This window comes from Pinus tabuliformis, chromosome 8 (genome assembly GCF_031772625.1).
Source record: "Pinus tabuliformis cultivar Carrire ecotype Pingquan chromosome 8, CPIR1, whole genome shotgun sequence".
NCBI classification, from domain to species: Eukaryota; Viridiplantae; Streptophyta; class Pinopsida; order Pinales; family Pinaceae; genus Pinus; species Pinus tabuliformis.
In genome coordinates this window covers 2,038,651,483-2,038,673,650 of record NC_142294.1, presented here as the reverse complement: position 1 = coordinate 2,038,673,650, position 22,168 = coordinate 2,038,651,483, and the positions used below count along the sequence as shown (strand labels likewise).

The 22,168-nt window shown below is 39.9% G+C and overlaps 1 protein-coding gene across 2 annotated transcripts in view; it reads right to left on the bottom strand.

Moving 5' to 3' along the window:
* LOC149244628 (uncharacterized) overlaps positions 1-22,168 on the bottom strand; it is a 159,704-nt gene that overhangs the window by 37,186 nt on the left and 100,350 nt on the right. For both annotated transcript variants that reach the window (XM_089374929.1, XM_089374928.1), the window contains exons 3-4: positions 16,370-16,468; positions 15,912-16,010 (exon numbers count right to left, since the gene is read on the bottom strand). In XM_089374929.1, the coding sequence (XP_089231055.1) occupies positions 15,912-16,010; positions 16,370-16,468 (198 nt within the window). The remainder of the gene's footprint in view (positions 1-15,911; positions 16,011-16,369; positions 16,469-22,168) is intronic.

Genomic DNA, 22,168 nt, shown 5'->3' with positions numbered 1-22,168 from the left:
AATCAACACTCCCTTTTAGCGAGGACTATGTTCTAGTAATACTCCTAAGTCCTCACTGAGCATCACCCTGATCATCAGGCATCGGTCCCTGTGCTGATGCTAGGCCTGCTACCCAACATCCTCTACACTGCTGCATCATGTACTGCTACCCATGGCCCTGCCACTGCCACTGCTGCATCTGTACGGCAACTCCCTCTGCATCTGTGTTGCAGCCCATGGCCTTGTCACTACCACTGCTGCATCTGCACTGCAACCCCTCTCATCACGCTGCATCGTGTTGCCCATAGCACTGCCACTACTAACTGCTACACTGCAACTCAGTTACTGAGAAGTAAGTAACTGATCTCCCAACTCTGACATCTCCGTCAGGCTAGAAACACTCCCGATGCAGAAGCTCCCTCTATCACTGACAAGTGCTCCCTCTCTGACCTCTGTGTTGCTGCCACAATGTTGTACATCTCGCATTGTTGCCTCACATTGTCCTGGGACTCCTGCACTTTATCTCCCTCTCTCACTTCATTCGCATCCGTCTCTACCGACATTCGCTAGTCCTGCTACTCCTCTCGGGGTTCCCGTAGCAAGGTATAATCCAAGAGGTTGGGTACCTCGAGGTTCCTGCCCCTTATCGCCTGTAGTCCGTTTGACTACAGCTCGATGTCTCCCCACTTCCACTCAAGTGACGTGTGAGTACTCATGGAACAGTCATCATCTATCTCCAATTGCTTCTCTGCCCTTGTTGGCGCAGCCTTCATCTCGGAAGCCTCTCCCTTGTTCTTCTTCCTTGGACACTAGCTCGCATAGTGACCCAGTGCCCCACAGTTGAAGCATTTGACCTTGGAGAGGTCCTCCTTCCTTTTCTCTTGCTTTCCCTCAGATTCTAGGGCAACATCCTCCTCTTCCTCCTTCATGATTTTGATCCCCTTGCCACTGTTTCCCGCCTTGCTTAGCCTTCTGATCTCTTCTTGGCGAAAAGCCACCCACATTTCCTCCCAATCTAGAAGGGTCACCCTTCTCAGTATGCTCTGGACAAACACCTCCCAGTCTTCTAAGACTGCGTTCAGGGCTGTTCTCACCATCAATTCTTGATCCGGTGTGGCTCCTATGGAAGTCAGTTGATCCCAGATCTCCTTCAATCGACCGAGAAAGGGGTCGATTTGTTCTCCCTTCTACATCTGGTATGACCGCAGCGGATTTTCTAGTAGCATCTTCCTCTGCACGGAAGTATGTTGATACAACTTCTTTAGGGCCTCCCACATCTCATTTGCTATATTCTTCTCGGCAATGTGTGGTACTACATGGTCCTTGACCCCATCAAGGATGATGCCCTTGGCCCTTGCCATTGCATATTCATACTTATCATTATCAGTCAGGTCAATTGGGACTGCTACTGTCCTTAAGGCAAATTGCTTGAGACGGTTTCTGTTTAGAACGGATAAGATTCTAGCCTTCCAGACTATGAAGTTTGAGGCTCCGTCCAGTCTGTCCTGGTCTCTTACCCTGTTCACTGCCATCTCGCTGCTCCTCCACTTCCCTTCTGGAAGTTCTTGGTGTGACTCCCTCTGAGCTTCGATTTCCCTCCTAGAAACCCTTCTGCCAATGTCGAGATGCCCCCACTCCGATCGTTAGTGCAGCTGCACCACTAATCTGGATTTCTTGGCTAGAAATCCTTGGCAGCAACTCCCTCCTCCTTGGTCTTGCCCTGTTAGGTACTGTTCAGACCACAATACCCCACCAGCTTCACTCTGCAACTTACCCATAGCCTCCTAAGCCCCAGAAACTGAAGGTTAGAGCTTCTAGGCTCTGCGCAATCCCGGCACCAGCAAAATCCGCACCTCCTGGCCACGAGCGTCAATCCTTCCTGACTGAGAAAGATGATCGGGCACTGCGTAGGTCGAGTCTGCTCCCCTCTGCCACTGCGTTGATCCTCTTCCCGGCTCAAACTTGATGACGCAAGCACTGCATCACCCTTTCCTTGTTGCTTCTCTGCTAGGAATAGCTTTTGTCACTCAGGGCAGTTGTTTTTTGTTGTTGTTGCTCTGCTTAAGTGATGTCCTCAGTTCTCCTGTGATCTGCAACCACGCTCTGCTACCATGTTGGAATTTCTAAGTCTAACTGTTAGAAACCCTTCATGTACTTTTTCTGATTTATTTCTGCCTACTTGTTCTGATTAATTAACAAGTTATTTACCATGTAAATACTGAAAATAAATACAAGTACATGCTCAACACATTACAGATCATCAACTAAAGGAAACAAAACAAGCACACAAGTGACACCGTTGTTTTTGGACCAATGTCCTCGGAAAAACCCAATGCGGGAAAACCGATGCAACTATTTGAGGGTTCTAATTATTAAGCAATTTTAGAATGCAATCTGGGTGCCAAAACCGACTCACCCAACAGAGAATAATCTTGACAGTAGTACCTCAGTCGGAGACCGATGTTCCAGCTGAAACCCCGAATAAACACTCGGACAACTCCTAACTCCAATCTACCCCACGAAAACCCCAACGTTAGCGCTTTCTGGTCCAGCGTCACCCCAGCTCGCCTTGCGGCAGCCTCTAGAGGCATTGCATCAGCCCTTAGAGCCTCTGCATCACCCACACTGGCTCTCTGAGGCACTATGCAGCTCTTGGCTGCCTCTGCATGAGTCCTGGCTAGCTCTGCGTGAACCTCTGGCTGGCTCTACGTCCCTCTCACCTGGCTTCTGCGCTGATCCTCCTGGTACTATCTTTGCCTCTTTGCTTTTGTATTCACTGCCCCTCAACTATAACTCTGATCACTCTTTCGACTTCCTTAGCAAACCCTGCCCCAGAAAATCGAAATCTTGATCAACTCGGTGTATTCTCCAAGTGACCCTCAAGCCTCCTCTTATACTTTTCTCGTCGACAATTCAACGGCCGAGATTAAGTCCCTAATCAACAGCTAAGATTATTCTGGCTTGATCCATGACTTTGTGACCCTTCTAACACAGTTTTATATTAATTCACATTAATATTTTATTTTCCCTAAGTTTAGACTTAGGTACTCCATTAAAAATATTAATTATTTTAATATCTCCCACACTGTTTAGAATCTGCCCAAACCATTTATGGGTATTGGAGATCTCATGTGCTTTAGCCTCTCCACCAATTTTCATGGCTACAGCACATCCGATGCTACCAAAAATCAACATTGACATGACAAAAGTTACCCCTGCAATTATGACTTTATCCTTTTTGAGGTTTGTAACAAACGGTCTGGTTAATTCAGCATGATATTGGACTTTTTGCACCAACTCACAAAACTCAAGACACCCTACATGCTGAAAACATTGCTTTGGAAGTGGTGAAGACATCAGCTCTCGAGTATTTAGAGGTTCATACCTTGACACCTTTCCATCCTTGTTATAAGTTTTCTTCTCCTCCTCCATAATCTCCTCCTCCATAGCAAATTGTGAATACAAATCTTAAGGGGCAAAACAAGGGAAGGGAAAGAGGAAATAGGATGATGGGGTTAGGGAGGGGAATTAAGTGTGGAAAAATTTAGGGAGATAGGGAAGGGTGTGAGGGAGTGTTAGGAAGTGATAGGGAGTGAAATGAGTGGGGGAGACGGGCTGTAGAACTTATACACAGGCCCAAGGTATTAGGCTACTAGAAATGCAACATAGGGGTAGGGTTTGGTTTTAGGAATTTAGCGAGTATGAGTGTGGGGTATTAGGGTCTTTAGGGAATAGATATGAGTGTGTAAGAGGGGAGGGAGATGAAAATGAGAGGAAAGCAGGGGTTTGAGGGTTTAAAAACCAAGAATGAAGAGTGCTACATAAACGGGTAGCATAGGGGCAAAAGAGGAAGTTTGCACCATAGAAAATATGAAATAAACTGATTGGAAAGGATGTGAGCTTTCAACTTACTTGATTAACCCTTTTGGAGACTTGATTTGCCCTTGAAAACCCTTGGAAATTCACTTGATGACCCCTGAAGAAAAGTGCAGCATTCACAAGGAAAAGCGCATCATTCACTAAAAAGTGCAGCGTGCCCAGTGAAAAGTGCAGCGAAATGGCTTAAAAACGCAGCGAAAGAGCTAGAACTCAATTTTTGGAATGTCTTTGGCCCTATAAATGGTGAGGAAATGATTGATGATGAGAGAGAGTTTCTTTAGCAATGAAATAAATGAGAGAAATGGAACAATGATGGTCACGTATAGCTTGTAAAGTTGATTCCTTTCATAGTAATGGGGTGGCCCACACTATGCCTTTCTCACTTTTGCATTGGAAACCATGTAGCTTAGGAAACTTTGAATACAGCTTGAGATTATCAAAAACTTATTACAAAATATTCATTTGAAATAAAACCTTTTTGAACCAATTTGTATCGTTGCTCCTTTAAATGCCAAATTTATGAATGGAACGAGAAATTCAATCACTGAAACCCTAGTGACCTAATGGATGATAGTGAGCTGGATGAAGACCATGATAATGAAACTAAGATGACCATAAAGCTTTTTAGAGATGGCACATCCAAATGTATGATGACAATGACCAAAACATGGCAATTTGTAAAGGAGTAATTGACAACCTAAACGCACTAACCAATGACCAAAGTTTTTGAATGGAAGACCTAGTGAAATGATAAAAACTTGACCTTAAACCCTAATGGACATTCTGAAATAAAACATTTGATCACTGGTGGCAGGCAAAATTGACTGACACTAACATGTACTATCCTTGTAGTATCCTGAAGTAGTTCATTTGGAACACACTTGTGTGAAAAATCGGTTCCCCGATTCCCTATTGCAGACACTAATTAAATTTCTCCTACTTGTTAATTTCTGAATCAAGCTATTTACAGTGTTACACAGTACACATCGAAATAAAAGTGCAGCATTCATAGGGAAAAGCGCATCATTCACTAAAAAGTGCAATGTGCCCAGTGAAAAGTGCAGCGAAATGGCTTAAAAACACAGCGAAAGAGCTGGAACTCAATTTTTGGAATGTCTTCGGCCCTATAAATGGTGAGGAAGTGATTGATGATGAGAGAGAGTTTCTTTAGCAATGAAATAAATGAGAGAAATGGAACAATGATGGTCTTGTATAGCTTGTAAAGTTGATTCCTTTCATAGTAATGGGGTGGCCCACACTATGCCTTTCTCACTTTTGCATTGGAAACCATGTAGCTTAGGAACCTTTGAATACAGCTTGAGATTATCAGAAACTTATTACAAAATATTCATTTGAAATAAAACCTTTTTGAACCAATTTGTATCACTGCTCCTTTAAATGCCAAATTTATGAATGGAATGAGAAATTCAATGACTAAAACCCTAGTGACCTAATGGATGATAGTGAGCTAGATGAAGACCATGATAATGAAACTAAGATGACCATAAAACTTTTCAGAGATGGCACATCCAAATGTATGATGACAGTGACCAAAACATGGCAATTTGTAAAGGAGTAATTGACAACCAAGACGCACTAACCAATGACCAAAGTTTTTGAATGGAAGACCTAGTGAAATGGTAAAAACTTGACCTTAAACCCTAATGGACATTCTGAAATAGAACATTTGATCACTGGTGGCAGGTAAAACTGACTGACACTAACATGTACTATCCTTGTAGTATCCTGAAGCAGTTTTTTTGGAACACACTTGTGTGAAAAATCGGTGCCCCGATTCCCTATTGTAGAAACTGATTAAATTTTCTCCTACTTGTTAATTTCTGAATCAAGTTATTTATAGTGTTACACAGTAAACATCAAAATAAAATCTACTGCAGCCTTCACAACATCAAATACTGCGGAAACAAAACATACACACAAATACACCGTTGTTTTTGGACAAACGTCCCCAGAAAAACCCAATGTGGGAACACTGGTGCAACAGCTGAGGGTTTTAATTATTACACTGTAGTAATCTGAGTACAAATCTTTAGATGCCCAAACTGACAATCTAATACAGAGAATAAACTGGCAAAGAGGTAGTGAGAAATATTCTCACACTGTCACTAGCGATCCGACTCTGATCCAGGCTCTGGATGGTTAGCCCCATGCTGCCTCTGCGTTGTCTCTGTGTGGGCTCACGCAGTCACTGCATCACAGATTCTAGGAGCTACGTCACCCTTCCAGCTGATCGATTTGCTAACTGGAACTCGACTCTTTGGCCCTCCGGTCTCACACCCCGGCTTCTGGCACTAGATCTCGACTGCTCCCAACAAAATTACGAACTCCCTCTGAAGCACTGCGTTGCCTTTGTGAACCTCTCGTTGTCTTCTCTACCTTGCACTCTCTAGAACTGTCAAAATCCCCTCTGGTCTATTATCCCTGCCCCTCACTACAAGAAGATCACTCAATCTCTCTCCGGCAACTCAGCGCTACTACTCTTGAGAAATTCGATCTCTAGATTTCACTATCTCAGTGTGTTCTCCAAGTGCCCATCAAGCTCCTTCTTATAATCTCTCGTTGGAGCACCAAAGGCCAATATTAAAACATAATCAAAGGTAAAGATTAACTGGGAGTTGATCCTCGTCTTCTTCTAAAAGGTTCGCACCAGATTTAATTAATCACATTTCCTAAGTTTAGACTTAGGAATACATTAAAAATGATTAATTATTTTAATTAAACCATCTCTAGGTAGAAATTTCCCGAACGATTTCTGGGTCTTGGAGAATGCATGTGTCTAAGCCTCCCTGCAAAGTTTCAAGGCTGGAGCACATCCAATGCTACAAAAATCAACAACATGATTATCTTTGAAGCAAACCTGAAGTGGACAAACCTTGGTAATCTTTGAAGCAGACTTGAAGACATCGTTGTGTAGACTTGAAGGCAGTTGTAGACAAACCTTGAGAAGATTCTTGAAGACTTCTTGGAGCATTTTTGAAGCATCTTTGGAGCAAACTTTGGAGAGCTTTTTGGATGACATCTTGACGCAGTGTTGTGGTAAAGTTTTTGAAGTATATTGGAAGTGTTTGTTTACATTGGAGCCTAAGATGATTGGAGTCCTCATTCAGTATTGGAGCCTTGAAGAAGTTGGAGATTTTGTTGTACAAGTTGGAGCCTGAATATTTGTAAAAGAGGATTTGAGTCCTCATTATTTTCATTAATAGAATTTCTTTTGTTCTACTTCTTATGTTTTGATTTTGTTGACACCTAATCCTTGTGATTGGGTGAATTTATGTAAATAGATAAATAGGAAATATGAACAGTCATCGGGAGACGAACTGAACAGTCTCTCCCTCATGTATATAATGAAGACCTACCTGATGGAATAGAACAGTCGAATCATTTTTGCCTTATGGAGTTACTGCCTGGCCTAACATGGTATCAGAGCCAGCTCCTTTTTAGCTTTTATGTCCCTTGTAACTCCCAGTCTGCTCTCCATATAGCTGAGCTTCTCCTCCATATAATTAGCTGCTCCTGACATGGTAGCTGCCCCCTCCATACTGTCCACACTGTCCAGCACTATCCATGTTGTCCTGACTGTCCATAAACGTTTCACAAAAAAGCATTGTCCTAACTGTCCATAAACCTGACATAAAAGAAGCGTTGTCCTGTGCGTTAAAATTTTTGAAACCCTTGCGTCCTGCTATTGATGACATCGATGCACCACTTCTTTGCGTTTCTGCAGCTTTCCATATCCATTTTGAACCTCTGCTGCGTGTAAAACCTCGTGCCTCTCGCATGAACCTCTGCTGCATGTAAAACTTTGTAATGGTGTGGCTACTGGGATTCGAGTGGCTTCGCCTGAGAGATCGAGCTGATTGGGAACAACGAGGAACGCTGCTCCTTGTGAACGCTGTTTTGAACACTGTTTTGAACGCTGTTCTTGACACTACTGCTCGTGGCATTTGTTAAATGATGTATTGAGCGTGCGGGCTGCTTGTTTATTAATTCCCCTCCAATTTTTTTATCTCTGTTGTTCATTATCTAGCTCTGCCATTTTAACCTATCAAGATTTACCATTCAAAATCTGGCAAACGAGACAAGGTGCATCCAAAAGAGGTCGAGCTCCCGACGGAAGAAGCCCTGCCGCTGCATGATCTTAAGATACCACGCACCGCTGCTCCTCTCCCGTGGGAAATCATCATCCCTGCTATGACGGTTCAAATACAAAAGTGTCGGCTTCAATACAAAGCGTCCTGAGGATTTGCATACGAGAAGTTCCGCTTCTTCATTGCCATATGACCGCATGCTTGTCCCCGACCTGGACATCGCGAACTTCGGTTATGGGAGCAACTAACACATGAAGCGCATTTTTTTTAATGTTTTTGTATGGAAGTTGGCATTCGTAATTTTTAAAGCGGACTTCTTGCTGGCAAAGGTCATTTTGCAAAGCATGAGAAGTTTGAAAAAAATGTTAATAGACTAGTTTTAGCACAGTCAACAATTGAAAGTCGACTAGTAAAGTCTTATTTGAAAACCAACATTTTTTGTGGTATAACCGCATGGATATGGACAAAGGGATGACTTCATATATTTCTAAGAGGGTTTGTAACTTGTGATATTGAGAGTCCAAATACGTCTGGACTACGTTCTTCGGCCTTTTAGTGGACGCAGTGCTTTATGTTGTTGAGGGTATTTTTTTTGGACTTAGTGCAGATGAATGTGAATTGACATTTGAGTTTGTTGTCCAGTCACATCAGAAGTATATTTTTTTTCCATTAAGAGTAAAAGTTTTGCAGCAGAAGTTTTTTTTGCTACAATATGCATTCAATCATATCCATGGTGGGAATAGTTCTCACTGGCAAGGAGAACTATCCTGAATGGTCCCGGATGATAAAACACACCCTCATTTTCAATGAGTTGTGGAAAGGAGTGTGTGTCAGAGACGGAGACAATGAATCAGTACAACCTACCTCAGACAAAGAGCTCGTCATTTGGGAAAACAAGAACAGCAAAGCTTATGCATTAATCGCAGCATCTGTAAACGAAGAGGTGAGTCACCATATTTCGTCATATTCAACTGCCTTTGAAGCCTTACAAAAGCTGAAAGAACTCTATGACTCACATTCTGCACTTGAAGTTGTTCAACTCATGATTAAACTCTTCACTCTTGAACTGCAAAATAATGATCCTCTTGCTCTTGCATCTGAAGTAAAGCCTATAATGCATGATATCAAATCCACTAAGGTTGAATTGGATATTCCTCTTATCGCTTTTCTCAAGGCACTTTATCCTACTTACTCTAATTATCTTGAACCATTGCAATCAAATAGAAATCTCAAAGATATAACCTTTGACTCTCTTGTGAAAAAGTTTGCTGAAAGAGAGAAAGCTTTTGGAAAGAAGACAGCCCCTGAATCTTCTGAAGACGTTGTGTGCCTTGCTCATAAAGAAAAGCATCCTACTCAAGATTCTACAAGAGGAAGAGGAAGATATTTTAGAGGCAGGGGGGCAGACATTCTCAAGGAGAAAAGGCAGATTTGCACTACATACGCTGCAAAAGAAATGGATCACATGATGCCTCTACATGCAAGCTACCATGGGACAAAATTGAGCAGAAAAGAAACCAGCAGAAAGGTAAAACTGATGATACAGACAAAGGTAAAGCACCTGAATCCGCTCACTATGTTGTGGCACAATGTAGCATTGGAGTAAATGAAGATTTATTTAATGCTTCACTTGCTTCTTGGAAAAATGATTGGTTGCTTGATTCAGGAGCAACCTGCCACATGACTCATCGAAAATATTTTTTTGAAAATTTCACTGACAATGTTGATGGAGCAGTATACTTTGCAGATCAATCAAAAATCAAGCCATCAGGGCTTGGCACAATCAGGCTTAAACTGCCTGGTCTTCCAGAGTTTCTTCTGCATCATGTTCTATATCTCCCACAGCTCAAGAGAAACTTGTTGTCCTTGGTCCACATCCGCCAACAAGGTCACTCCATTCATATGTTTGTGGCAAGCTTGAGGTAAGAAAAGCCTCTGACCACTCACTTGTCATGAGGGGAATAGAAGAAAAAAGACTTATCAAGCTGCAAGGAACCTCTGCTCATGCACAACATTTCTCATACAATTCTCATCATGAAGAAGGTACACTTCCATCAAGTTTATTATGGCATGCTAGATTTGGACATTTGAACTATGACAGTCTCCGCTTGTTGAAGAAAAATGGTGTTGCTGGTTTGCCTACAATTCCTAGGAAACTTAAGCAATGTGATGCTTGCATTCTAGGAAAGCATAGCAAACAGTCTTTTCATGATTCACATTCAAGAGCACATAGAAAACTTGAACTCATTCATTCAGATTTATGTGGTCCAATGCATGTTCCTTTTGCAAATGGAAATAAATATATCAAGACATTTATTGATGACTACACCAGAATGTGTTGGGTTTATTTATTGAAGAACAAATCTGATACTTTTCAAGCATTCAAGAATTTTCATAAATGGATTGAAAATGATGCACAGTCTCGTATTGGGTCTATTCGCACTGATAATGGAAAAGAATACACATCAAATGAATTTGAAAACTATCTTCACCAACATGGGATCAAACATCAAACAACTCTGCCTTATAATCCCCAACAGAATGGTGTAGCTGAAAGAATGAATATGACAATCTTAAATATGGTACGATCCATGCTCTTCTTCAAAAATGTAAAGATAATGTTTTGGGCTGATGCTGTTCTATGTGCTGCATATATAAAGAATAGATGTCCATCTAATGCTATAAGAAACAAGACTCCATATGAAATGTGGTATGGACATGTTCCTTCGGTAAAGCATCTCAAGGTCTTTGGTTCCACCTGTTATGCCTTGATACCAAAGGTACATAGAAACAAACTTGGTGCTAGAAGTCGTAAGTGTATCTTTCTGGGATATTCAAACACCTCCAAAACATACCGTCTCTATGATGAAGTAAATAAAAAGTTTGTTGTATCTAGAGATGTAATTTTTCTTGAATCATCCAAAACTGACAATGTTGTTGAGCGGCAACTTGATCGCTTGGATAGATTCGCAAAAACAAAATCATTTCAAGAATTTGATAATCAGATTCCACATCTAGAAGGGGGGATTCCTATACTAGATCAACATGTGGAATCTTCTTCTGAAGAACAATCTCCCCCGCATGAAACTCCAACAACGGATGATGCTTTAAGTGATGTGATTGATAGAATTGGGAGACTCAATCTTGATTCAGTCCCAACACAATCAATGGAGCAACCTAGACCATCTAAAAAGGGTCCCCCAAGGTGGGTGACAAAGACACTTGAAAGTGTTCATCCTGATGAAGTTGGAAAGACAAGAACCAGAAATTCAAACCGGCAAAATGGAGGTGATGTAGATGACTCTAATTCACCTGTTGATATGGACGTTTCTTATGATTGTGAATTGAACTTGTCTACAGATTTTGAACCAACTTCCTTCAAAGAAATTGCTTCTCATGATGAATGGAAAGAAGCAATGCAAAAGGAGTATGATGCCCTCATAAAGAACGGCACTTGGAAGCTGGTTGATCCTCCATTAGGAACCAAACCAATTGGCTGCAAGTGGGTCTACAAGAACAAGTATAAAGTTGATGGCTCACTTGACAAGCACAAAGCTAGGCTTGTGGCAAAAGGTTTTGCACAGAAGGAAGGGGTCAATTATGAGGAGACTTTTGCCCCCACAGCAAAATGGGCTACCATCCGGACACTCTTTGCATTAGCAGCTCAGAACGGTTGGAAAGTCCATCAAATGGATGTAAAAACTGTTTTCTTGAATGGAGATCTAAAAGAGAATGTTTTTATGTCCCAGCTTGAAGGATTTGCTGTGAAAGGACATGAACATAAAGTATGCAAACTTGTGAAGTCCTTGTATGGCCTCAAACAAGCACCGCGAGCCTGGTATGAAAAACTAACTGAGCATCTTCTGAAACTCAATTTCAAACATTTTGATCTTGATGATGCAACTTTATTTGTCAAGAAAGTTGGCAAAACAGTTGTATATCTTGTGGTATATGTAGATGATCTTTTGATGACAGGGAACAATGAAAGCTACATTGCATCCATAAAGAAGGAATTGGGGAAAAGTTTTGAAATGACTGATTTGGGCTATGTTCATTACTATCTTGGCATTGAAGTAACCCAACATCCAAAGTCCATATTTCTTTCTCAAAAGAAATACATTGGAGATCTGTTGAACAGGTTTGGCATGGCAGAGTGCAATCCTCTTGCTACTCCAATGGAACAAAACTTAAAGCTCACATCTATTGAAGGAAAAGAATTTGAGGATGCAACAAAGTATAGACAGCTTGTAGGAAGTCTCAACTACCTAACTACTACCAGACCAGACATTTCGTTTGCTATTGGAATCCTCTCCAGGTTTATGCAAAAACCTTGTGAGGGACATTGGTCTGCTGCAAAAAGAGTTCTAAGGTACTTGAAGGGAACTCAAGACTTTGGAATCAAGTATACACAGGTGGACGACTTCAGCTTGATTGGATACTCTGATTCAAACTTCGATGGAGACAAAGAAACTGGGGTATCAACTCCAAGATATGCTATGAGTCTTGGATCAGGAGCTGTCTCCTAGAGATCACGCAAATAATCAGTTACAGCAGATTCCACAACAGAAGCAGAATACGTGGCAGCCGCTGAAGCAACAAAAGAAATTGTGTGGCTCAGGAAAATTCTTGAAGATTTGCAGGTAAAACAAGTACAATCAACTCCACTCATGATTGACAATATCTCTGCAATAAAGTTGGCCAAGAACCCAAAATTCCATGATCGAACGAAGCACATCAATACTAAATATCATCCGATTCGACATCATGTTGAGGCCAAAACAATCCATCTCCGTCATTGTTCCACAAATGAGCAAATTGCAGACATCTTCACCAAAGCGCTTGGAAGAGAAAAGCTTGAACGATTCAGAATGATGCTTGGACTCACCAACATCCCTTCAGATTAAGGGGGGGAATGTTGACACCTAATCCTTGTGATTGGGTGAATTTATGTAAATAGATAAATAGGAAATATGAACAGTCATCGGGAGACGAACTGAACAGTGTCTCCCTCATGTATATAATGAAGACCTACCTGATGGAATAGAACAGTCGAATCATTTTTGCCTTATGGAGTTACTACCTGGCCTGACAGATTTAATTGTGGAAAAATCTTAACTGACATTATAGAACGATTGTAAGAAATATTTATTCACCCCCCCAAGTATTTCCAACAATTGGTATCAGAGCCCGTTCCTTCAGTCTCAGCCTAATAGCTGGAAGGAAGATCCCCTAGAACAAATAGCAAGGTCAAGAAGGAAAGCCTCCAAAGCCTCTGAAGTTATCTCCTCCTTAGTCATGAAATCGGAAGTCAATGAGGTTCTCCCTTGTTTGATGAAACAAACTATGTATTATGGAACTCAAGAATGTGATCCTTGTTGAAATTTGGTACCGGAGGACAAGTGGTTCCCTAAGGCTTTGATCTTTGGCCTACGGAAAAGTGTCCAAAAGAATTTAATTTTTCTCCTAAAGTGACTTTATAATTTTTATAAACTCAAATCTAATTTAAAAGTGACTTTAAGTGATAAAGTTACTAAAGTCTAATTTTAAAGTGACTTTAATAAAGTCAATGTAAAATTAGAAAGGAAAAGTGACTTTGGAAATAAATGACTAAGTGGGTCTTTATTAAAGTGGGGTGAATTAAAAAATAGAAAGTGAGATTTAAATGAGCATTTAATCTCAGCCCTAGATCTCAATCTATTTCAGCCATTGGATTTAGGGATTCCCCAAAAGTCACTTAGGGTTAGATTAAAGAAGGAAAAGGTCATTCATTCTTTCATGAGCAGATTGAAAGAAGGAGAGCAAAAGAGCAAGGGAGATTTCTGGACAGGGAGGAGAAGGAGGCAGCATCTTGACACACATTCCAAGGCAGCAGTTTAGCAAATCCGTACCGCTGAGTTAGCACACAGTTAAAGGCAGATATTGGGCACGATTTTCTAGAAATCCGTACAGCAAGTGCACAAAAATCGAGGAGCACAAATCCGTACAGCAAGTGGCTGTACCTTGGCATGCAAATCGAGGCAAATTTGTTCAGCTGTACTGCTGGTTTTTCTGCACGCAAATCGAGAAAATCCGTACAGCGTGTTTATGGCAGCTTGCACGCTTTTCTAGGCAGGTCGTACAACAGCATTTAAGGCTGAAAATTGGACACAAAAATCAAGGAGGCCGTACAGCATTTATTGCTGTTCTGTTTTGTTGTTTGCAAGTTTTTCCAGTTGGCTGAGGCACGGAAAACGAGATAAGTTGTAAAAGTTTGCTTGTTGACTTTTGCTGAATATTTCTCACTATAAAAGGCATTTTCCAGAAATAAGAAAGAGGTTTCGAACTGGTTTTCCCCAAGAGTTGTAGGGGGTTTTTCCAGGGTCACCTTGACCAAAAATCACTGTGTTTAAATGTATTAAATGGCTGTTGTTATGTGTTGATTTTTATATTTCTGCATTTTCCAGCATTCTGTAATTTTTCCAGAATTTGTGTTTTCAGCAAAATTTATTTTTTCAGTTGTTGAATGTATGGATATGGGAAAAGGCATTTAACTATTTTAGAGAAATAAGGTGAAACTGAAAACCGGGGTGGGAAATGAGAAATTTTTACAATCTTTTTTTATGGCTCTTGGTTGTGAAGCATGGGAATCAAGTGTTACTGCAAACACAACTACAGAAGGGTCAAAAGAATACAATACAAAAGCGATAAAAACAATCTTAAGTAGTCTATCAGATTCTATAAAAGTCAAAGTGGGTCAATGCTCTTCAGCTAAGAGTCTTTGGGAAAACTACAAAAACTTTATGGAGACTCTGGCTTTGTGTCCGCTGAACCAGAACTAGAGTACACAAAGATGATGGTAAAGAAAGAGTCACACAGGGTATTCCAAGTAGAAGGAAATGGGCTCTTGTCAAAAAAATCTATAATTTTATAGACAACAGAATTTCCCATGTTGAATATATCCATAAACCTGCAGGTTAAAGCTCTCAAATCTGTGACCAAGGCATTGGTCTCTTTGCACACTCTTTTGTTTATATACAGGAATTTCAGGGTTATTCATGAGGTTAAAATTGATGTATGGAGTATTGGACATCTCAATGGGAGGAATGAGTCTAAGTTGCTGAACAATTTACAAAATAAATGCTTGACCCAAAACAGAGGCCTTTTGCTGTAGAATGTGATCTCTTCTCTTTCTTCAGTAGCAGTCTTACAATAACTGAGACTAAACATTGCAAACCACACTATTAAACATTGTACACAAGAGAAGACAGGAGAAATAGATGACAGGGGGAGTTATCCGTTGTCCTTGATGTCGAAGGGGGGAGAGAAAGAGAAGAAGCATGAAAACAGGGGGAGCATCAGTGACAGGTGTGTTGTCATCAATGACAAAGGGGGAGATTGTTGATATATTGTCACTGATGTCAAACCAATGGGAGATTGTTGAGAGGTCAAATAGATTGCTTCTGTTGGTCAACCACAACTAAAACACTGTTTACCTTTGTTTTGGCAACTTGTAGCACGTAGTAAAGAAGTCTCCCCTGAAGTCAATGCTGAGTTTGGAGACCGAACTATTAAAAGGATCACTGTGAAGTCTGTCATCAGCAAGATTCATATGAACAGTCAAAACCATAGTTCAAGCAAAAAAAAAGGGGTGATTCCAGAAGGCATTATGATTCCTTTCTATGTGCTGCAGGAGCATCCCTGGCCCAGTTGTGATCATGTGCAAACTGTCATTTTCATAATAAATCAGGTCACTGCATCACCCTTTACAAATATTTCAAACTGCCTAACCTCTTGTCTCACGGCATAACAGATTACTACAAACAATAGTTTTGAAATTTGAATCCATCATTTTTCCACTAGTTGGAGCCACAAAAGAACCTGCTTGAAGAAAAGTTAATAACACATTGTAGGCCACCATAAAAGTGTAGTCAACAGCAATAAATGAAGGTTTACACAATTTGTTACCTTATCTCGAACATGAGGATCTGCTCCTCTTTTGAGAAGACGGCTGACCACAGCCTCCCTTTTGCATAGCACTGCCTTATGAATAGCAGTCAAACCATCCTACATAGTTGTTGCACTAACCATTTATCAGCAGATCCTGTAATAATTTTTTCACAAGAGCAGAAAGCAAGAAATGATTTACAGGTAAATATCCAGAGAAAAATGAATGTGGAAATCCAACAGCTGGTCAAACAAAAAGCATTTATCATAGTTGTTTCTATGTGTTCCTGTCTTACAAGTTACAATAATCTCTGGTGGAAAACTAAGGCCAGATGGGCCTTCCTGTCTTGTAATGATTTAATAGTATTGATTGGAGTTTGTCATCTATTGATATTAATATAATTTCTTCTTGTCTTCATTTAGTTAACTTCTCAGTACACACTGCAAAAAAAATTCATATGAAAGACCTAGAAAAGTACCTTGTTAGCAGCATTAACATCAAAGCCATGTTTCAGTACATCATCCATAAGGAGAATCTGCCCCGATGTTGCAAGCGTATGAAAAGGTATCCATTTTGGCTGCAACCAGTGATAGCATAGCACATTCAAATGATGTTGCAATAAAAACTATAACATATAATTCCCAGTTTTATATATACAAAATCAACCTCGTGTCTGTTTTGATTATAATCTATTATGATTCACAGATATTAACTCTCCCAAAGTCCAAGCAAGCCAAATTGTTCCAGGTAAAAATTACAATGTCCATGTATCCAACAAGTGACAGAATAAACCAAAAGGAAAAGAAACGAGTGATATTAATCTCTACTAATAAACGAGATTGGAACTCCTTAGGTTCAAGTGTGATTTAATGAGATTTAAAAGTCATTCCAAAGGAAAAGTACAGCATATAAAGAACTAAAACTAGGAAACCGTAAATAATCACCAGTAGTTAATTTGCGGTTAGACAAAATGGTGACCAGAAAATCAGAAAATAACCACAACAAACCACTCCAACAAAATAAGTTGATCAAGAGATCCAATGTGTTACTATTAAATTACTATTAGATAACCTAATAAAACCATGAATGTTATGATACAAGTAATTCTCCATGCTAACTTCTAAGCATGTTATACATTGTTCCAGTGGGGTAAATCTATGGAATATCTGAACTGGACAAACTACAAAAAAGAACATGCAACAGCTCAACTTTCTGAAATTTCAAGACATATCTCAATCATTTACTGTGCCATTAGTCAGAATATCTGTATCTTTTAATGAATACATTAATTAACTCATGATTACATCAGATTGCCTTAGTGGTTGTGACAGGGCACCACTATGTAAACAAAACAGGTTCAAACCTTGACAGGTGTAAAGCCCTTGTGTGTGCGCGTGTGTGAGGGAAAGTGTTTTGAGTCTTTGACCTCCCAGAGTTGGCTTCCCTTCATCATCAATGGGATTTAACACATGTCCAACACGCCAAATTGTTCTAGGTGGACCCTATGAGAATACTTTACATCACCTTATAATAAAAACCTTAAATAGGACTTTGTTATTCATGACCATTATCTCTTAACACGTTAACATAATGGTCACAAATATCTAAAATGGAAAAACTACAAGAAAGCACATGTGACAGCTCAACTCTTTGCACCATGCCATTAGTTAGAATACCTGTATCTTTTAGTGACTATATTAATTAACTCATGATTACATCAGGTTATGTCTTAGTGGTTGTGACAGAGAAACGCTATGTAAACAGCATAGGTTCAAACCTTGACAGGTGCAAAACCCTTTGTGTGTGAGGTGAGGTGTTTTGACCTCCCAAAGTTGGCTTCCCTTCATCCTCAATAGGGCTTAACACATGTCCAACATGCCAAATTGGTCTAGGTGGACCCTAATAGGATACTTTATATCACTTTATAATAAATATGCCGAATAGGCCTTTGTTACTTATGGCCATCATCTCTAATACAATACCATATGTTAAATTTTCAATACCAATCCAGATTTATTTATACCTCAACAATTTTTATTCCCAGAAATTATTAAATAAAATTCTACATTGCTGGAAAGTAAAGTCACTAGTATTTAACTTCTAGAAAAATAATTTGCAACTGAAAAATAAAAAACAGAGAGATCAATAACATCACAACAGTAAGTATACAGCCATAAGAAATTTCCCTCATTCAATTCTCATGAAAATCTAGGCCTAGACCCACAAAGTAAAAATACACTTGAAAAATGCACTGTTGGAACCTACAACTCGGCTCCACTAGGAAAATCAGCCCACTAGAAGATTGAACTCTTAACAATTTAGACCTGTAGAAACTTGCCCCCCAACACCAGCAAATCGGCCCTCTCTTTTCCTCATCGTACCGTCCCTATGCACTCAAGGAATTCGAATCACTAGATAAATCGGCCTCCTCTACACTTCAGCTACTCGGCCTTTCGATTCCTTGAACTTGGCCTTCTGGAAATACTCCTGAAATTTTCCTACACTCTTCCTCCCTTCTCTCCATTCTAGCTAAGCCTCTTACTCTGGAGAAAACCGCGTCCTCCCCTTAAGAAAATTGTTCTCCCAATGTTGTGTAGTTGTGTTGTGTCTTCACCTCTCCATTAGGCTTCCTTTATAACTTCATTAAGCCAAAACCCTAACCCTAATCTCCTAGGTGATTGACTGACAATTGAGATTAGATATCGCCTTGTTGAAGAATGTAACTAGGTTCAGTCTTCATAATTGTATTTGAGTCATAATGAAATGTATTTATCAAAAGAAAGAAAAAGAAATTGTTATTGTTATTGTTATGACTTATTAAAGCATGGGTTTCATGCTTGGGTCATCATGTTTTAGGTCAAAGTCCCCATTGAGGACTTCTAGGCTTTCTCTTGAGTCATTAGAGTCACTGTCCATTTAATGAGACCCTTCTTGCGCTTTTGAATCATGTAAAAAGAATTATTATTGAGTAAAATAAGTCATATGTCACCTCCACACCAAGTCAGTCCTTACTTGATCATGTCAGCCCTTACCTAATTAAGTCGGCCTACATGAGGGTAATTCGAACTCCAGAAGAGGCTATATATACAGTGCAGTTCGATTCATTTGAAGCACTCACTCACACAAGTTCGATATAGGAGTAGAAAAAGTACGAAATTGCAGAAGGAGAATTGTTGGGAAAGACAATCATGTTTTTGGGCTATCTATCTCTCACATGTGTGAATTTACTGGGTCGCTAGGAACTAAATTTTGGATTTTGCTGCTGGGTCGAAGTTCAATTGTTGGGGAAGTCGAAATTCTCTTGTTGCAAGATCGAAGTACTAGTTCAAAGTTGCTGCTAGAAGGTTATCATCTGCAAAAGAAAGGAAGGGATGACTTGGTGATTGGAAGAAGTTTGTGTCTAGGTCAAGGAGTCTTGGATCATCTTGTGAAACTATTAAAGGGAGAGTTGTTGGCTAGGTTTTCCCCTAGATAGGGGTTTTGCCTTGGCTGTCCGCCTACATCTGGTGTCTTTGATCTTCATGTTATGGTTTTAGTAATTGCTTGATGAACTAAAATAAAAGAAGAACATAAGAAAGTTAATAAGAACATAAGAATTTCACAAGTAATTATCAACATAAAGAAAATATTTATGCCTTTCCGATTTTCCAACATGGTATCAAAGCTAAGGTGAAGAAGAAGGAAAAAGGCAACCTAGAGATCTATTGAAAGGAGTTTTAAGAAGTTTGTATAAGGATCCTCAAGGAAAAGGATTATATAAGAAGTCAAGCTTACTATCTTCAAGAACAATGTCTAACTCAATGAAGGGAGAAAACAAATTAGAAGGAGCATCCAATTACAGGCATGGAAAAAGAGGATAGATCTCATCCACGAGAAGAATAAAGTCTTGGATCTGTGAAAATTGCTAAACCGGAATCCTTACTGTGGAAACTGATGATATTTCTCCTCTTTGTTAGATTCCTTTAAACAAATTACTTGTAGTGTCCTACTGCAAATATCGAAATACATGCACTGCAGCCTTTACTTAATTAAATATAATGAGGAAACAAGAAACTAAGCAAGAAAGAAAATACAACACAATGACACCGTTATTTTTGGACAAATGTCCCCGGAAAAACCCAATGCAGGAAAATTGGTGCAGCAGATATGAGGGTTTTATTATTATGTAGTAGTAATTCTAAGTACAATTTGTTGGATGCCCAACTGGCTATCTGATACAGAGAGAAACTGGACAAAACGAGTAGTGAGATGATCTCACCCTGTCACTGGAAGATTCGACCTTGATCTCGCTGGAAAGAGGCTTTGCGTCCCTTTTGCGTCACCCTCTGCGCAGAACTGCGTCAACCCTACGCAATATTTGTGTCACCTCTGCTGGGGACTGCGTTGCTCTTCCTTTTGATCCTCTAATACTCAGAAACTTCGATTTCCAGCCTCCCAGTCTCACACCCCGGCTCCCGGCTTCTGAAACTCGATTTCCTTAGCAGGAAATTCGATCTCCCTCTAGGCTCTACGCTGCCACAGCATGGGCCAGCATCAGCCTCTCTCTGGACGTCGTTCTGTCCTCTCTTCCTTGTACTCTCTGGCCCAGGAAAAGACTCCTCACTAGATATTATCCCTGCCCCTTTCTGCAAAAGATCACTATCGAAAATCTCTCCGGCAGCTGCTCTGCTTCAGAAAATTGAACTTCTGATCTTCTCTCCGTGTGTTCTCCAAGTGCCCATCAAGTCTTCTCTTATAATTTTCTCATTGATCAATCAACGGCCCAAATTAGATTCTAATCAACGGCTAGGATCATATTGACTTGATCTCCACCTTCTTCTAGAAGTTTCACCCACAGTTTAGATTAATACCCTTTAATTATTTTAATTTTCTAAGTTTAGACTTAGGGTCCCATTAATTATTTTAATAAAACTATATCCGGGTGGAATTTCCCAAAACGATTTCTGGGTATTGGAGAATGCATGTATCTAAGCCTCCTTGCAAAATTTGAGACTTAGAGCACATCCGATGCTACCAGAAATCAACACTCCCTCTTAGCGAGGAATGTGCTCTAGCAATGCACCCTACTGGAGCATCACCCTGTTCTATAACATCTCCTTCTGCGTTGCTGATGTCTGACATCATGTCCACCAACTACTGTTGCATATGTATTGCTACTGACCCTGCCACTATCAACACTGCATCCGTATTGTTGTTCCTTAGGAAACCAATTTCCTAGTTGTGGGGAAATTGTGCTTAAGGCATTAATAAATATTATTTACCGTCACTTATTGTTTGTTGTGTTCTCAAATGAAGGACCTGGAAAACTTGGTCTTTAACTCTTAATACATGTACGACCAGAACATCTCAAAATGCCATTTGTTACTAGATATAAATGGTGAACGAAGAAAGTTTGAAGGAGAAGTTAAAGATAATATGTTGATCTTTCACAGAAACTACTATCTGTAACTTAGAGGAACTATGATAATGAAAACTGAATCATAGACAATATGCTGGTATTTCACAGAAACTATTATCTATAATTTAGAAAGGAAGTGAGGACTTCAAGTATAGGAGCGCTCTTTTAAGGAATTTTAACTTTATCTACATAAGCAAATAAAGACCTGCAGCTTCATTACTATACTTGAAAAGAAGAAAACATAGCATGACACATGACAGAGAAGCTTACAAAATTATATGCAACAACTGATGGAAACTTCTGATTCTTTCATTAATCAACAATGATATCAGGAATACAGTGGCCTAGTCTCCGGGTTCTCCAAAGTTCGAACCCTTTCTTAGTAAATTTTCCTCTTTTTATACATTGTGGAACAGTTGTTGATTTCTGAAACTGCCCAAATTATCTAACTGCTTTTCTAACTATATGAAGTAAAAACTATTACAGAATTTTACAGAGGGTAAAAGACACCTCAAAGAACATGAAATAACAAAAACATAACTGAATTTAGAAGGGGATGATAACTGTTGGCTTGCTTTGTTGATCCGCTGCCGAATTCCTCTGTAAATTCCCTAATGATGCTTAATTCGCTTTAGCCGTAATGAAATACATTTAGTTTGTGTAATCCTGGGCTTACATGGGCATTCTGATTGGCCAAAATGCAAAGAAACATACCAGATTGTCTTCCTCTTTAGCTTCGGCTCTAACCCTGATTTTCCGCTTTACACAACGAAATTAACGCGAACCTTTGATTAATACGAAACTCAAAAAGAGTTAATCTTGCTTTATAAACCTGTCAAATCCGTCCACTCAGTGCTGTGTTGACTTCCATCGCAAATC